Here is a 16,773-nt window from a genome sequence, read left to right on the forward strand (position 1 = left end):
TAAACACAATATGAAAGGATTTATAAAATTCACACATTTTGTTTAATCAATTAAAATAAATTCTCTTAGTAATTAAGAATTAATTTAGTGACTGGTTTATTAGTTTAAAAAATAAAACATTTTTAGAATTAGAGAGAATTGTTTAAATTGGGGTCTAAAAATGGTGAAAACTAATTCAAAACTGATATAAAAAACTAAACATTAAAAAAAGAATTATGTTTTGGGCTGATGAGTAATAGGGCTCGAAGCTCATGTTAAATGTTTCGGGTCAAAGCCCATAGTTTCTAGAAGACTACATGGCCACACCGTCATAGAATTTGTTTTCAACTTCGTTTTTTTTTGGTGTTTCGGTGTCTCTCATATTAATAGGTTGTTCCTACGGCTGCTGCCTCCATCTTCACCTTGTTTCTCAGCAGAAACTACTGATCTACCTCTCCATCACCCTTCTCTACACAGTAAGTCTTTCAATTCATTGTTTTTTTTAATCGTATTTTTGTGATTGAATACCTTGTTAGAAACTCTTTTCTTCTGCTTTCTTTCGGTTCCATGTTCTTAATTTCTCCATGCCAATCTCTACTCAGATTTCATCTTTTTGAGTTTTTTAACGACTTTATGCTTGTGGGTGTATTGTATTTTTGTTCCAAGCTTCTGAATTTTTCTCTTGTCAATTCGGTACTCGTTTTGTCGATCTTTTATTCCTTATGTTGAATGCTTTTTATTTATTCTTGCAATATGTTCGAAAGACTATATGCATATTTGCGCCTTTGTTTTCCCTTATAAATCAGAATATTTCACAAGTTTTGATCAATCAACGTGAGCTTTGGTTCTTTTCTTTTGTTTATTTTTAATTTTCCAATTGAAAGCTTTCATATAATCCTTTTTTCGTGTGCTCATGCTCTTTTATCTTTTAAAAAATTGGAACAGGGAAATAGTATCTTCGTTTCATCAATATGTTTGGTTCATCCGGCATGGCACAGGAATCTGGTATGTTCATGGTTAACCAAACAATTGGCAGTGTTTTGTGCTGCAAATGTGGAATTCCAATGCAACCAAATGCTGCTAATATGTGTGTGAAGTGTCTGCGCTCGGAAGTCGATATTACAGAAGGACTGCTGAAGCGTCTAGTGCTGGTGCATTGCCCTGAGTGTGAGAGTTACTTGCAGCCACCAAGAAGTTGGGTCAAGCTGCAGCTGGAATCGAAGGAGCTGTTGACATTTTGCTTGAAGAAATTGCAGAAGAATTTGAATTCGAATAAAGTGAGGTTGGTGCACGCTGAGTTCATTTGGACTGAGCCGCATTCCAGGAGGGTAAAAGTCAAGGTCAAGGTTCAGAAGGAGGTTCTGAATGGAGCAATACTCGAACAGTCTTATCCCGTCGAGTATGTTCAACAAGAACATATGTGTGAATCCTGTTCTAGGGTCCAAGCTAATCCTGACCAGTGGGTTGCTGCTGTGCAACTCAGGCAACACGTTTCTCACAGGCGTACTTTCTTTTATTTGGAGCAGCTGATTCTGAAGCATGGTGCTGCTGCCACTGCTATACGAATCAAGCAGATGGAACAAGGTATCGACTTCTTTTTCTCTAATCGAAGTCATGGAGTCAAATTTGTGGAGTTTATTGGGAAAGTTTCTCCGGTAAGGAGCCGCCATGATAAGCAGCTTGTTTCTCATGATCCAAAGAGTAATAACTACAACTACAAATATACATTTTCTGTTGAAATCAGCCCTATTTGCCGTGAGGATTTAATCTGTCTGCCTCCTAGAGTTGCTGTTAGTTTGGGAAATATTGGTCCACTTGTGATTTGCACCAAGGTTACCAACAGCATTGCTTTGCTCGATCCATTTACCTTGAGACACTGTTTCATAGATGCTGATCAGTACTGGAGAACATCCTTTAAGTCGTTACTTACTAGCAGACAATTGGTGGAATATATAGTGCTGGATGTGGAGACTGTTTCATCTGAGGTCACTATTGGTGGCACGAAATATCGTTTAGCAGATGCTCAGGTGGCTCGTGTTTCAGATTTTGGAAAGAACGACACGATATTTAACATCAAGACTCATCTTGGCCATCTTCTAAATCCTGGTGATTATGCTCTTGGTTATGATCTGTATGGGGCTAATAGTAATGACATGGAATTGGACAAGTACAAAGGACACATTCCTGAAGCTATTTTAATAAAGAAGAGTTATGAAGAGAAGCACCAAAAGAAGCGTGGGAAGCCTCGTTCATGGAAGCTTAAATCACTTGAGATGGAGGTTGATGATAAGGGAAGAGTTGATGAAGATAAAATGGTCTCAGAATATGAACAATTCATTCAAGATCTGGAAGAAAACCCTGAAATGAGGTTCAACATATCATTGTACCGAAATAAAGAGTACAAGCCATCTGATGGTGATGAATCTTCTGTTCCATTGGAGGAGTTGTTGGCTGATCTTGATCTGAGTGAGCATGAAGATGAAGAGGATAACATGACGGAATGAACAAAAGCTTCTTCTACCTTGATTAGTATTTTATGGAATTTTGGCTTTTTGTTCGTGTCAAAGGTTTTCTTTTCCCTTTCCCATTTATGTTGTGTTAATTGGCAATCTCTGATGGTTTGTTTATTGAAAGAATGATAAGATGGTAATTTTGCAGACTGTAGTAACAATACTTATAAATAGCTTGTGTTACCATTCTTTTATCAGCTTGCCTGAAATATGCCTTGCTCCTTTTCTATTAAGTTTTCCAGGATTTTTAAGGGAGAATTTCTCTTGTTACGCGTGAGATCAATGCAATTATTCGCCCCTTTTTTATCATTGTTCTTTTAAATTATTTTTTTGGCAAAGTATTGATAGCTTTCAAAAGGGGTTTCCCCTTGCTTATTTGAATTAATTGAAGTTAAACTGAGTCTCAAATTAAAAATATATATAGAGAAACTTTATCATTTCCGTTATTGCCAAACTTGACCCAATGCATCCACACAATCTAATTCATATTTTATCTTGTAATTAGATGAATCATCTTCACCTGCGTTGTTGCTGTTGTTAGGAATTCGAATTTGAGTTTCGCACCAATTATATTGCACAACTTTTACTATAAAAGCTGAGAAAAATTATAAATTGTAACAGAATGAGTTCATTTATTCAGAGTTTGTACAATTTTACTGTATTATATGGCAAGGAAGATTGCAGAAATCAATGACTATACAAATTTTCTTCCTGTGAAAGAATTAATGTACATGTTTCTTTTTCTTTGTAAAAGAAGAGAGAAAAAGCTAGGAGTATAACAAAGACAATAGTAATGCCCTTTGCTGGGCATTCAAAGATGAAAAAATTGTATCAAACGCACTACGTGGAATACACCGCCCAAGCTGCCTCAGCAAATTTTCCACCTGCTGGATTGTTTGTGCTGTAGCTAATTTGTCACCCTTATCAATAATCTGTAATAAAAATATATTCCACCAGATATGGGAGAACATATAAAGTGATCAATATTCAATAATTTTAAAAATCATGTTTATAATGTGTACAAAATTAGCAAGTTGTTCCATGATATAAAACCATTAAAATAAATTCAAATTTCATAATTAATCTCAACCAAATTATGCTTTCCATTTTATAACAATCATAAAAAAGTGTTTTTTCATCAGAAATCTAGGCATATACATAAGAATAATAATAAAAGCACATCTAGTCATTTCCCAACTCTTCCTTCAACTTCTTCACTCTTGTGATCATCTGTTTCTGGTGTTTACATAAACAATTTAAATGATGGTTGCAATTCTTCTGCGGAGCATCAAAATGTCCATGAACAAATGCAATCTATGATTGGAAAACGATTTGGAGAGTCAAATGTACTCAGCCATACTGCCCTTGACTGGAGAGTCAAATGTCACAAGCAGCAACCTTTATCATGTCAAAGCTCCCCCCTTACAATCCATGTTTGTTGATTATTTTGGATGTCAAATGTTATTCCATGGGGCAATGCATGGAATTATAAACTTACAACATTTGTCTACATGAGAATGTAACTGCAATATTTGTAAACTTCCTTGATTCAAGCAGCATAAAAATCAATTCATCTCTGCTTGATGTGGAGACTATGTTTAGAAAAGGACAACAGAATGAAACCCAAAAATGGTGGACTTTCTGTGGCTTAAATGAATCATGGTAATCTAATTGATTTTCAATGTCCTAGATATTCTTTAGACAAGAATGCAAAATAAAATCGATACCTGTCAAGTGTGTAAACATCTCAAAATTGGCAGACAAAAGAGAAAGAATGAAATCGGACAAATAGGTATATACGTGTGGATAACTCACCTCAAGAAGCACTACAATAATCTTGATAAAGTTTTGACTATCAGCTCCTAAAAGGTCCTTATCAAATCTGAAAATTAAAGCATTTCGTTAATCAAACCTGCTTGTATTGAAAACTAATAATTCAAAAAAAATATATTTTATACTTTCTCACCTTTCAGCCATTAAACAAAGCTGTTCATGCATAAGTTTGGCTTCAATCAAATCATTTCTAAGTGGCAAGAAACTTAACCAGGCAGGAACCATCTGTAAGTGTAAAAGGTAAAAAAAAAAAAAATAGTACTTCCTTTTTCCTTATTTTGTATATGGTCAGTGGTCACCAGTAGTGAAATATGTTCGCCAGAACTTGAAAAGAACTTTGTATGTTCTGAAGGGAGAGTATTTATATATAACAGGTGAAAGCAGTCTACTAAGTAGAAAAAAAAAATTAGGATCTATGTTGACAATAAAATTAGAATGGAAATTTTAATTCTAGAATTGTAATGTCAACTCTAACTTTTAAAAAATGGGATTAGTTCGGGATCATAAAATCTTAATTAAGTTTGGATTGTATAAATAATTAGTAAATAAAATTGCAAAGTTTAGTTTTATGTAGAGAATATACTGAAATATTTTTCTGGCAAAAAAATTGAAGAAAAGGCTAGGAAATACCGTAACCTCTAAAGATACAATTGACAGAAGAAAAATATTACCTGAGAGCCATCAATGCATTCACGATGGAATTCACAAATTCTTCCTAGAGCAGAAACTGCAATATCATGCGCTTTTTCATTCAGTGGACTTGGATTGTTCATCAAAACACCGAGTTCTGACAATATTCCTAAAAAGGACAAAAAATATCTTCTTAGTTGTGAAATTATTAATAATATTGCAAATTATGGAACAAACATGATACTATTGATAAAAGGCTTCAACTGTTGTGTTCCAAGCTCTGCACAAATTCGAATTCCCCGTGCTGCCTCCTGAAAAAGGGGGCAAAATAAATAATTGGATATAGAACAACTACATTAAGAATGAAACCAAGATAGCACGAGGCAGGAAACCTCTCTGATATAATAATTATAGTCCTTGCATGCTTCCAGTAAGATGGGAAGATAAATTGCACAGTACCTACAAAGTAAAACAAACAGTAAGTTTTCAAATGTATCATATCGTTGAGATCCATAAATGTATCGTGCATACAAGAAGCAAAAAGGAAGATTACTTGTTAGCCACTTCATGACACCGTTGTGCAACTATATTTAAAGTTGACAAAGCAATACCTCTTATCTCGGAACTATCTTTGTCCTGCATGTGAAAAGCCGAAAACATCAAATAAGTGGACCATAATGATTGGGTCATGGAGATTAAAGTATTATGAGCCTTAATGGAAAGTTCAGAATGACAATCTTACAAGGCACACCTACCAAATTAGTAATGGTAAATTATGTGATAACCTTTCCACAGAGACTGAATCCAGCATACTGTAAGATAATAATTCTTACCTGAATCAATGGCAACAATTTTCCTAATACAGTTTCCGCAGTCTTATTTAGTGTTAAGCTTTCTGGCAAAGTGTTCTTTAGGAAAAATTGCATTGCTGAGGCAGCTTGTTCCTAGAAAAGCAACATAAGTGATAAGATTATTAGCTTATAAGACATGTTTAAAAATGACTTAAAAGTAAAAGACACACATGCTGATGATAACAATAGTGTTAATGATGTGTTTGGGAACTGAAAATGTAAAGAATTGAAGGGTATGAGGGGAAATGAGCAAGATATCTGGGCACGGTTCAAGCTTCCAAACATTGCCAATGTTTACACTTTCATTTTAAAGAAAAACTGTCAGAAGATGTCTTTATTTTTTCACATCGTTATTTTTATACTTACCTTTACACTCCTTGTAAAATATCACTAGACAGATAAAAAGTAAAAGAGAGTAAATTTGTAGGAGAAAACACTTCTTTCAAAATTAAAAGCATCATTGGATTTTAATTAAGTAATAATATAGCGTGGGAGGGGGCATTTTTTAACTACTTCCGATATGTGTTTATTTAGTTATGATTGGCAGACCAAAAAACTACTAGAAAATTATTTGGGAGGTAGTGTTTCCAAGTAAAAACACATCTTCCAACCAACACTGAAGCATCACGAAACCTCTACCACCAAAAAATAGAACCATCAGCTTTGTACGGTCTGAGGTACCACCAGAATCAAATCAAGCAGACCAAGAAAATCTAAAATATATATGGATGAAGTGAACCCTAAAACTAAATTAATTCAGTCAAATAGTAAGTAGATATGCATGTACTTCAAAATGGTTCCCCAAGTATGAATATTTCAGGTAGAAGAAGCAACTATCAATGGATTATGGAAGTAGTGGCAACAGCTCTAGCATGAAATATAACATACCATTCAATCACATCTACCATACCTTCACTTTAACGACCTGTTCATTGTCGAGTGCAGTGCAAAAAGCATGCACAAGCCTGTGATGGTAAAGGATTTGCACCACCTGAACAAAGTTTGTAGGAGTCTCCATAAATTTGAAAGTTGCCAACCGAACTTGAGTATGAGAGTCTTGCATTGACTTCAAAATTTTGGTCACCACTCCAACCAGAAAATTTTCCATCAATACCTGCACAGCGATGAACAAATCATCACAAAATACATACAGCACATGAAAAGTTAACCAATCACTAATAAGATAACATTCTCCAGAAGAAAACATCGAGTTTTCTGAAATCAGTATACAAAGTATAGAAAAACGTAAATATATTTATATCTTGTACGTCAAAATATTATTTAATAAAATTCTAAAAATTAATGATTTAGTCACCATTTCATCAGAGAACTCTTCTGCGATCACACTGAGCATTGTGATTCCTGCATGGCGCTCCTTCCAATATGCCGCATCATCATCTAAGTGAAGCCGAAACACTTCAAACGCAACAGGCACGGCTTTACTCGCTCCGAGCACAACGCAAAGCTTCTTCAAGCTCTTCATTCCAAACTCGTAAACATCAAAAACCTTCTCGTTTTTCAATTCACGCTCACCATCGTCCTCCGCGAGGCGCTGCAACATCTTCATCGGAACAAGGAACAGCTTGCTCACAATCCTGTAAGGAAGGTTAGCGAAGACGTTCTCGTACTCCTTCTCCTCCGCCATGGCCATCACCAACTCAAACGCCAAACGGTGCGTTTCGTCGCTCAAGCCACCGCTCTCCGCGATCTGAAGCACGTCGAGAACCATGTCGTTCATGTAGGGTTTCAAAAGCTGCGGCTGGCGAGAAACCAGATTTATCAACTCCGCGAACGCGATTTTGAAGTAGCTTCCTTCGTAGCCATGCAGGAGCGTGAAGACGCCAACCATGAGGGCGCGGAGGAGCTCGTGGAAGAGCTTAGTTTCGGAGAACAGAGGGATCAAGCTGACGACGGCGCCGAACGCGGCGACCTGGACGTCGGGGCTGGACGACGCGAGGCAGCGCAGAAACGACGCGTGAAGAAGGCGTTTGTTGTCCCTGAGAGCGTTGTGGACGAGAAAACGGCAGTCGTTTGGGAGCCTGGCGAAGACAAGCGCGGCGACCTCGCGGCGCTTGTTTTCATCGGAGGAGATGGAGGAGAGTAAAAAATTGAGGAGCTCAGGCCAGGTTTGGTGAGTTTTGAAGATAACGGAGACGGTTTGAGCGAGGAGATAGGAGGCGAGGCGGAGGACGTGGAGGGAAGGTTCGTCGGAGAGGAAGTTGAGGAAGTGGGCCTTGAGGTGGGCCTGGGCGATGGGCTTAAGGTTGGGCCAGAGGTGGGAGGGGTTGAGGAGGTGCAAGGCGCGTGCGGCGTTGGCGCGAGTTTCGGGGAGAGGAGTGGAACGGAGGAGGAAGAAGAGTTTGATGAAGAGAAGATCGGGGTGGTGGTGTTTGCAGCATTGAAAGAATTCGAGTGCTTGGGATCGGAGTTGTTCGGAATGAGGAGAGTAGAAGAGGTGGGAGAAGAGGGTTTCCATTGCGGTGTTGTCGTTTGAGCTTAGAACTTGGAACGCTTTCGATTGCAATTCGATTGAGAATTCTGAGCCTTGTTCTGTTTCTGGATCCATTGCGAATGAACCAGAGCCTTTGTTTCTTTGTTTGGTTTACGTGAGGATAGTTATAACGAACTTGAGAGTGTGTCACTAGTATATATGGCGGCCGAAAGAGAGAAACCAATACTTTTTTCTTTTTTCTTTTTTTTTTGTAATCTTCAGCTTCGTCAAGAAAAGAAAGATCTTAGTAATTTAGAATTAACCGAAAAAGAAACAAATATACTAGAGTAAAAATACATAAAGATCTTGTTATTTCTAAACGAATGTTTAAGACATGTTATTTTTTACCATATCACTTCTTATCGCGTCATAAATTATATTATTATTATTATTATTATTTTTTGTTCCTCTTTATTAAATAGTAGCAGTGATATGCATTGGAACTGGTTAAGTGAGGTGAGACTGGCTTGAAAGCGAGCGATTAATTTGCGCGGTTAAGATGAGATCGTGGTTTAAGGGGATTTGGTTGACTGTTGACAATCAAGGGATTGATTGAGTAAGAGAAATTATATTGAATTTGGAACGTCTTTTAGGAATATGTTGATATGCATGCGTGTACTATACGTTTGGTTTTGTGTACCAATATTACCTTGATTCAAATAAAATAGGATTCAATTTTTTAAGTAAATTTTTGTATGAGTTTTATTTTTTTGGATAAAAAACTTTAGTTGGAAGAGCCTTTTTATTACTAAAAATGGAAAGAAAGTAGGTTTGGTTTAAGAAAGAAAAAGGAAAAAAAAAGTAGTATAAAAGATGATAATTATTAAGTTGTTTGGTTGAAAATAAAGAAAACATTTCTTTTCTCCTATTTTGATGTGTAAAAATTTAAGAAAAAATATATAATATTATAAATACACTAACTAAAAACTGGAATGAATGATAGTGACACTCTCTTTATATTTTCTTTTTTTAAAGGCTTTTATATAATTAATTGAAATTTATTAAAAATTATCAAATTTGATTGGTATATATTTTTTCTAATCTTTTAAAATAAAAATATCAAATATATTATTTTCCTGTGTGCTTTTCTTTTATTTTTTAAATTAAATTAATATTTATTGTATACGCTAAGACTAATTATGATTTTTTATGATGACTATGTTCATCTACTCGTCATAATAATTTCGTAAGTGTTACTTTTAATTTCATCATCTATATAATTTAATAACATTCTTATTAATTTTCTATCTTCATTATTCTCTTCTATGATTTATTATTACATCTCATTTAAACATTTAATTAGATTTATTATGAAATAATTATAATAATAAAAAAAATCAAAAAATTAATGTATAATTTTAAAATAATTACTCAAATCCAAAACTAAAAATGAGAAAATTTTATTATAAGAAAGATTAGTATAAAAGAATATAAAACTAAACTCAATATAACTATAAAAAGATTAAAAAAATTATACTATTTTTTTTTAAAATCTCATCATTTCTTATTATTACTCTTATAATTTTTAAGGTATTTTTAAAAATTCAGATAATTTTTTCAAATCTTTTAAATTTATAAAAAAATTAAATATTTTAAATTTTTATAATATACATTCATTAAAATTCAAACTATTATAAAAGTCTCATGAAGAAATATGATAAATCATAATATTTTTACATAAAATTTAAAATTCATAATTTTTTCACCTTAAAATAATTTCTTTTAAAATCATAATCTTTAGTTGATATTGTTTTCTTATTATCTTCTTCTATAAATATTTACCAATAAATTTATTTAAACAACAACCTTATTGATTATATTGTCTGAATAGAAAATGAATTTCAAACTGATCCTAGAAATTAGAATCATAAAATCAACAGGAAGCCCCACCAAAACGATTTTTTGTGGCAGCTCCTTGGCACTATCCTATTCCTATCCAAAACAATTTCTTCCTCCAAAATCTAGATAACTAACTTACCTGAATCGAAAACATGGGCGAGAACAGTAAAACGGTGCGTTTAGGCATCTTAGGCTGCGCCAACATCGCCAGAAAAGTGGCACGAGCCATTGGTCTGTCACCGAACGCCACTCTCTGCGCCATCGCGAACCGTTCGAAAGAGAAGGCGGAGAAGTTCGCCGCCGAGAACGGGTTTCCGGCGAGCGTGAGGGTTTACGGGAGCTACGATCAGGTGCTGGAGGACCCAGGCGTGGATGCCGTGTACTTCCCTCTCCCCACGAGTCTGCACGTGCGGTGGGCGGTTATGGCCGCCAATAAAAAGAAGCACGTGCTGGTGGAGAAGCCCGTGGCTCTTGAAGTGGCGGAACTTGATCGGATCTTGGAAGCGGTTGAATCCAACGGCGTACAGTTCATGGACTGTAGCATGTGGTTGCATCACCCTAGAACTGCTCACATCCAAGACTTGTTGTTCTCTGTTCCTCTTTCTGCTAATAACAGCATTGGACCAGTTCGTTTTGTAAGTCTTCCAAGTTCCAATCATTTGATTATTGTACATTTTTATTTGGTTATTATCATGGTTTAAAATTGAACTCGCGGTGAGCCAAAAAACTTTTACATTACAAGCAATTGCAGAGAGATGCCACTGATGCAACCGTAATTGCGATTGCAAGGCAACAATTCAAAACCATGATTATTATTATAGTTGTGTAAGAAATTTTTGCTATAGAACATCCAATTTATTAAATAAGTCTACTAAGACCTTGTTATAGTTTAATTCACTTTATTGAGATTAACTACCGACTTAAGTAAAGTTCAAATACAGTGTAGTGCATCATGCAATAACCCAAAAAGTGTTCCGTAATATATCTTCATTTTTGTGTAAGATATAAGACTAAATAGTCTGATTGTTTGTTGTAGTGCAAAGGATTTATATATTGTCATGCAATAATCACAAATGATCATATAATAATTTTATTAATTTTTATAATAATTACCTTAAAAATCATATGTTATAATTTTTTATTGATTGACAGAATAAAAATTGACAATTTATAGAAATTAAACCAAAAAACTAAAATATTGTTGATGCATTATAATTAAATTATTATATTTACGATAATACATTGCATTAGAATTTTGGAATCATTATTATTGTAGAGTTTTAAGTCAAAAGATAATTGTAAATTAAATTTTTATCACTAAAGTTTAGGTGACTTAAATTCAAAGTGAAAGATTGCATTTTATTAGATGAATTTTAGTTAAATGAATGCATTAGAAGTTGGTGACAATCTTCACTATAAATAAAGAAAAGAATTAGTAGAATAACACAACACATGAAAAGAGAGTATGTGAGAAGAGAGATTGTGAAACAAAGTCACTTTCTTGAGAGAAAAATGTCTTTGCGTGAGAATGTTATCATTTCTTGTAACCGTTGAGTGGGGTATTCGGGTTTATAGAGTGATACACTATTTGGAGTGAGTTACAATCTTTTAATCAATTTTGTGTAGTCAATTTTGTGATAATAAAATACTTTTTGAGTGGGTTCTGTGGACGGTAGGCAAGAAGTGTCGAACCACGTTAAATTCTTGTGTTTATTATTATTTTTTCTACGGTGTAATCTTTGTGTGTGTTCTCATGATCCTTTGTGGATAAGAGTAATTTTATTTATGAGAGAGTTGATTATCCAACAATGATATCAACATTGATATAAAAGCGTTGATTTCCCAACAATTATTAATAAGAATTTTAATTAGAATGTACTAAGTAATTGTTTTTTAACACTGTTATCCAAACTATTTAGTTATTTCTATACATTTGTTTGCTAATGTAAGAAACTTTATAATCACAGTATATGAATATTAAACGTTTTTTTTTGCTGCCTAAAGATTTAACTCTATTATTGAAACTGACACATTTATAATTTGCAATGTTTTGAAGATCCATAGCACATCAACAATGCCAGCGACACCTGAATTCCTAGAGAGTGACATTAAAGTAAAGCCATAGTTGGATGGTCTTGGTGCACTTGGTGGCTTGGCCTGGTACTGCATTGGTGCTTCCTTGTGGGCAACCTCTGTCACTGCTCTTCCTGATTCCACAAGAAACGACGCCGGCGTCATCTTGTCCATCACAGCTTCTTTGCTGTGGGATCAACCCAACCAAACACTTGCAACCATTCACTGCTCCTTTCTTTCTCACACTTCCATGGACCTGGCCATATGTGGTTCCAATGGCTCTCTGCATCTCAGGGACTTCATAATCCCATACGGCGAGACTAGTGTGCTTCATTCGACCTCACACTTGGTGCTAAGTTTGTTGATCTTCACATTGGGTGGAATGTGAAACCAGAGGAAGTTCATGTGTCCAGTGAGCTCCCACAAGAGGCTCTAATGGTGCAAGAGTTTTTGTTGCTGGTATTAGAGATTGTGGGTCTAAACCCTCTACCAAATGGCTTGAAATCAGTGGAAAGACTCAACTGGTAGTTGATGCAGTGAACAAGTCACTAGAGCTTGGCTGCAAATCTGTTTGCTTGTAAATAGATGGTTACATAGCCTGTTGTCAACAATCCAACAGATCCTTCATCAAACACCTTAATCCAATGCCGCCATCAGAAGCACCTTGAGCCAACCGAGTGTTTGAAAATGGGAACAGATAAGTCATGAATTGTAACAAGAGAAACCATCTTTTGGAACTGCTATTCCTAATCAGTTTCGAGCAGAGCAGAGTGATCGTAACAAGAGATATAAAATCAGTTTCACTTTTCTCAGAATCGTTCGTGTTACTGTAAGTAGTATGGATGATGAAATTTGCCATTGAAATCAATGATCAATGATAATTTATAATCAATTTTCATTAATTATAGTTTTTTTTCAGTTCAGACGCTAGTAAACTTAGGATAAAAACCATTTGAAAAATAGAATTTAACTGTAACTGATAAGAATTGAATTTTGGTTCAGTGAAAACTGTAACTGATTAGGGGATAATGAGGTAAAAAGGTGTGGAAACATTATGGGTGAAATCATTATATAACTTCTGGATGCACCGGGTTACTATTGTGAAAAATAGAAATTCACAAATTTGATGTTGGTGTAGGTTTTGAACTTATATTCCAAAAATTTAATGAGTGTATTTGATTAGAACTTAGATAAAACATTTCTACCATCGGAATATAGCGAAAATTCTCAGAAGTCAACTACTCCTAATCACAAGTAATTGTGTTACATATGTTTCCAACTATATTTATATTTACGTATATTAGTATCTCCCCACTACATACCAACCTTCATATGTAGTGAAATAACAGGTTACACATACACTAGTACGTACATAATCCAGAATCATAAAACTAGTTAACGGAATAAAGTGATATGCACCTGATGACATCAAAGTTCTAATTACTAAATTAGTATTGGGGTGGTAAACAATCAATGAAAAAGATTGTGATTGCGTAGATTATAATTTTTTTTAACTGTCATTGAATTCTCTGCAACTTCTTGTGGAAGTATATAGTCAGGATCATCTAGGCAATTCACATCATCAGGTAAATCGGCATCTACCCATTCAGACCAATCCCCATAATCAGAATCCAAGTCCCATGACAACTCCTTTTCTTTTTGCATACTGTTAACCTTGTTTATCAGAGTTAGCAGCATTTGATGGTTCAAGGTCTCATAGTTCCTGCATGATTAACAAGCAATTCTATAAGATATAAAATTGACATTTGAATAGCCAACTTCTAATATTTGTACACTTACTTGTATGTGAAAATGGCATGTAGAAGTTGAACTAAGGCTGCTACCATGAAGAATAATCGGACCATGCTTATTATCCACGTTTGGTGCTCAATGTTATCACTTGTTAATCGGATAATGAGTACTTCCACAACGAGAGTAGCACAAAGCTCTGTAAACAACCAATGAAATTTAGTCAAATAATTAAATAGAGATTTATAAACCAAAAACACTAATTGTTATACATACCTATGTATAGGAATGGCCTGATATTGTATGTTTGCTTTGTACTGGTCAACATGAAGATGACAAAGATTAATATGGAATAAACGAAGAAAGCTTTGATCATTCTTGATTCAAGTAACAAGGTATTTTGCAAAGCAAAAATCCTGTCTAAAACAACAAACATGGAAGCTTGCTTTGATTCAAAAGATTCCTGTAAAGTAGAAATAGAAATTCTTGGTTAAAAATTCATTAAGAATTCATATATATAAAACCAATAGTCTACAATAAATTGCAAACCTGAGAAGACAATATTTCCCTTGAGTTTTCCATTAAACGATCATGAAATCCTTTAATCTGTTGTTGACGCTGAATAAGCTCTTCATGTTGTCGATGCCCATATTCAGCAAAATATTGTAGGGTTTTCCTGCAATACACCAAGGAGTTCAATATTTTTTCAAATATAATTTCTGAATTCAAATTTACGAGAGTTAACTTATCTACCTGCTCTCTTCTAGTGCTTTGGCTTGAAACTCAGTCAATGAGTTTAGGCCCTCAAGTGCTGTGGATTGCCCATCTAAAAGTTGTTGTTGCTTATCTAAGGAAATCCCAGTCATATTCCCAATATCCCCAGCTTTGCTTTGCAGGTTGTCCATCCTTGATGACATGGCATTTCCAACTTTAATTACCTCATTTTCAATCTCAATGGCTTCATTTCTTATCTTTTCAATTTCTTTGCCCAAATAATTGTAAGAGTCTTTGAGCATCGCTACCCCATCCTTCAAGCTTCTCTTCATATTCTCTTGCCCTTCTTTTATCTGTGTTTGTGATAATGCAATTTTTGTAGTTTGATCGTAAACACTCCTCGAATGGGTTAATACAGAATCAATGTGACCTTCCAGATTTTTAGCAGTTTGAGCTACTTGTTTTGTGTGGCTACCAATTGAATCAAGAGAATCATGAATCTGTCTTGAGCCATGTAATAGATGTTCTGATTTCTCTTCAATGCTATCTAACTTGTCCTCAACATATTGGGCTGAATTTTTTAATTCAGTCACAAGTCTCTCAGTTTCATATTTGAATGCATGTGCCCTGTGTATATAAAACTTTATAGTCAAGTTGAGACAAACAAATCAAAAGAAAAAGAAAAAACACAAATAAGAAAAGAAATATGATGAATTGGGAAAAGAAATTGCACTTAACTGCAATTGATAACAAATGGTGTTGGTTTCGAGGTAGAATTCAAGGTAAACCTTATGGGCAAGGTCATCTAAGGATCTTGAGCATACAGCAATGGAAGATTTGGGGTCACAATGGGGAAAAGGAGACCTGCCAGAATCCCTCTGAAAGCAATCACTTAGGTGCCAAGCCAATCTAGACCTCTTCTCATCAACAGCCAAGATTTCAGAACACCCAGCAAAAAGATGTTGATAAGCATTTTGCCAGCACGAGTTTGAGCTAATCATTTTCTTCTTAGCATTTTCTATTAACTTCACTCCCTTGTGGTCATTGAAGGACTCAATAGAGAACTCAGCACTTGGAACTCTAAAATTGCCTTCATTGGCATGAGCCTTGTCACTAGAGGGAGTCTCCTGAGATGATGAAAACCATCCCCATGACTCGCCCCTTAATAAGAATAAGAGTAAAATAAAAACAAGAAGATGACTCCGATGATCCACCATTGGGGAGAATTTTATCAGAATTTATGTCCAAGATCTGCAACGATAATCAAGTCTGCATCAGACACACCATAAAACTAATAAACTTTTGTCGTCAAAAAACTATTTGTTTCATAACTTAAATGGTTATAGAGATTATGTTCCACACAATCACTAAAAAAATAAAGGACGAAATCCAGAATATGAAATCAATTGAGAAGCTGAAACATGCCATATAAACTTCACATGTCAACATTAAGATATAAAATTATAAATTTGACCAACACAAAGCAAAAGGTTGTTTTCAGTACAGAGGACTACAAAAGCAAAATGTTTGTTTTTTTTAGGAGATCAAAATGTTTGTTTGGGACAAGAATGAATAATTTCTAGTAGGCTGCTTATGTTATATGGTGTAATGGTACACTAGGAATTATGACGGTTGGCTTTTAATATAATTTACTCCAAATATTTACATTCAGTTTTGTTTTAATTGCAAATAATTATTTGTTCTTTGTTCTTTTTTCTTTTTTCTGGACAACACCTCAGTCTTATGTTTCTTTGCTGCAAACTACGTGTTTATGAAGGCAAAGGGAAACAAAGTTTGGAGACTATCAAAACTCTTAATTTACATTACTGCTTTGCTTTTCTATGCCAAACCCCTTAATTAGACCCTATTGTTGGATGTCTCGAACCTAAAGTTGAGTGTTTAAAACGTTAACTTCTGGGAAGAGAGTGAAGATGGCTAATTAAATCTCATCGTGGCTTTCTAATTGTAGAATAAGCAAAACTAGGAACATTATTGAATATTGATACCCCTTTATTCTCTTTCCTTCTTTTTAACGCGGAGAACAAAGAGAGAGAGAGAGAGTAACAATTTGTAAGGAAAGTCTACCTCGGCAAATTTTCTATTT

General features: G+C 34.8%; 3 protein-coding genes and 1 pseudogene across 3 annotated transcripts; 2 read left to right on the top strand and 2 right to left on the bottom strand.

Moving 5' to 3' along the window:
• Nucleotides 1-317: 317 nt before the first annotated feature.
• LOC100799026 (60S ribosomal export protein NMD3) lies at nt 318-2,683 on the top strand. The gene is made up of 2 exons (XM_003538335.5): nt 318-455; nt 925-2,683. Exon 2 carries the CDS (start codon nt 951-953, stop codon nt 2,481-2,483), a length of 1,533 nt encoding a protein of 510 aa, XP_003538383.1. The 5' UTR covers nt 318-455; nt 925-950; the 3' UTR covers nt 2,484-2,683.
• Nucleotides 2,684-2,703: 20 nt separating this feature from the next.
• LOC102669706 (uncharacterized) lies at nt 2,704-8,870 on the bottom strand. Its single transcript, XM_006591259.4, has 10 exons — nt 7,119-8,870; nt 6,714-6,917; nt 5,786-5,896; nt 5,506-5,588; nt 5,345-5,411; nt 5,197-5,263; nt 4,994-5,121; nt 4,456-4,547; nt 4,305-4,371; nt 2,704-3,421 (listed from the first exon to the last, which is right to left on the bottom strand). The coding sequence occupies exons 1-10, from the start codon at nt 8,367-8,369 to the stop codon at nt 3,257-3,259; spliced, it is 2,235 nt and encodes a 744-aa protein (XP_006591322.1). The 5' UTR covers nt 8,370-8,870; the 3' UTR covers nt 2,704-3,256.
• Nucleotides 8,871-10,169: 1,299 nt separating this feature from the next.
• LOC100799899 (uncharacterized oxidoreductase At4g09670-like) lies at nt 10,170-13,094 on the top strand (annotated as a pseudogene).
• Nucleotides 13,095-13,523: 429 nt separating this feature from the next.
• Nucleotides 13,524-16,609, bottom strand: LOC100814482 (protein GAMETE EXPRESSED 1). Its single transcript, XM_003537390.5, has 6 exons — nt 15,408-16,609; nt 14,709-15,296; nt 14,505-14,631; nt 14,232-14,418; nt 14,007-14,154; nt 13,524-13,929 (listed from the first exon to the last, which is right to left on the bottom strand). The coding sequence occupies exons 1-6, from the start codon at nt 15,884-15,886 to the stop codon at nt 13,677-13,679; spliced, it is 1,782 nt and encodes a 593-aa protein (XP_003537438.1). The 5' UTR covers nt 15,887-16,609; the 3' UTR covers nt 13,524-13,676.
• Between the last annotated feature and the right edge of the window lie 164 nt (nt 16,610-16,773).

The sequence above is a fragment of the Glycine max genome, chromosome 11 (genome assembly GCF_000004515.6).
Source record: "Glycine max cultivar Williams 82 chromosome 11, Glycine_max_v4.0, whole genome shotgun sequence".
Classification (NCBI taxonomy): Eukaryota; Viridiplantae; Streptophyta; class Magnoliopsida; order Fabales; family Fabaceae; genus Glycine; species Glycine max.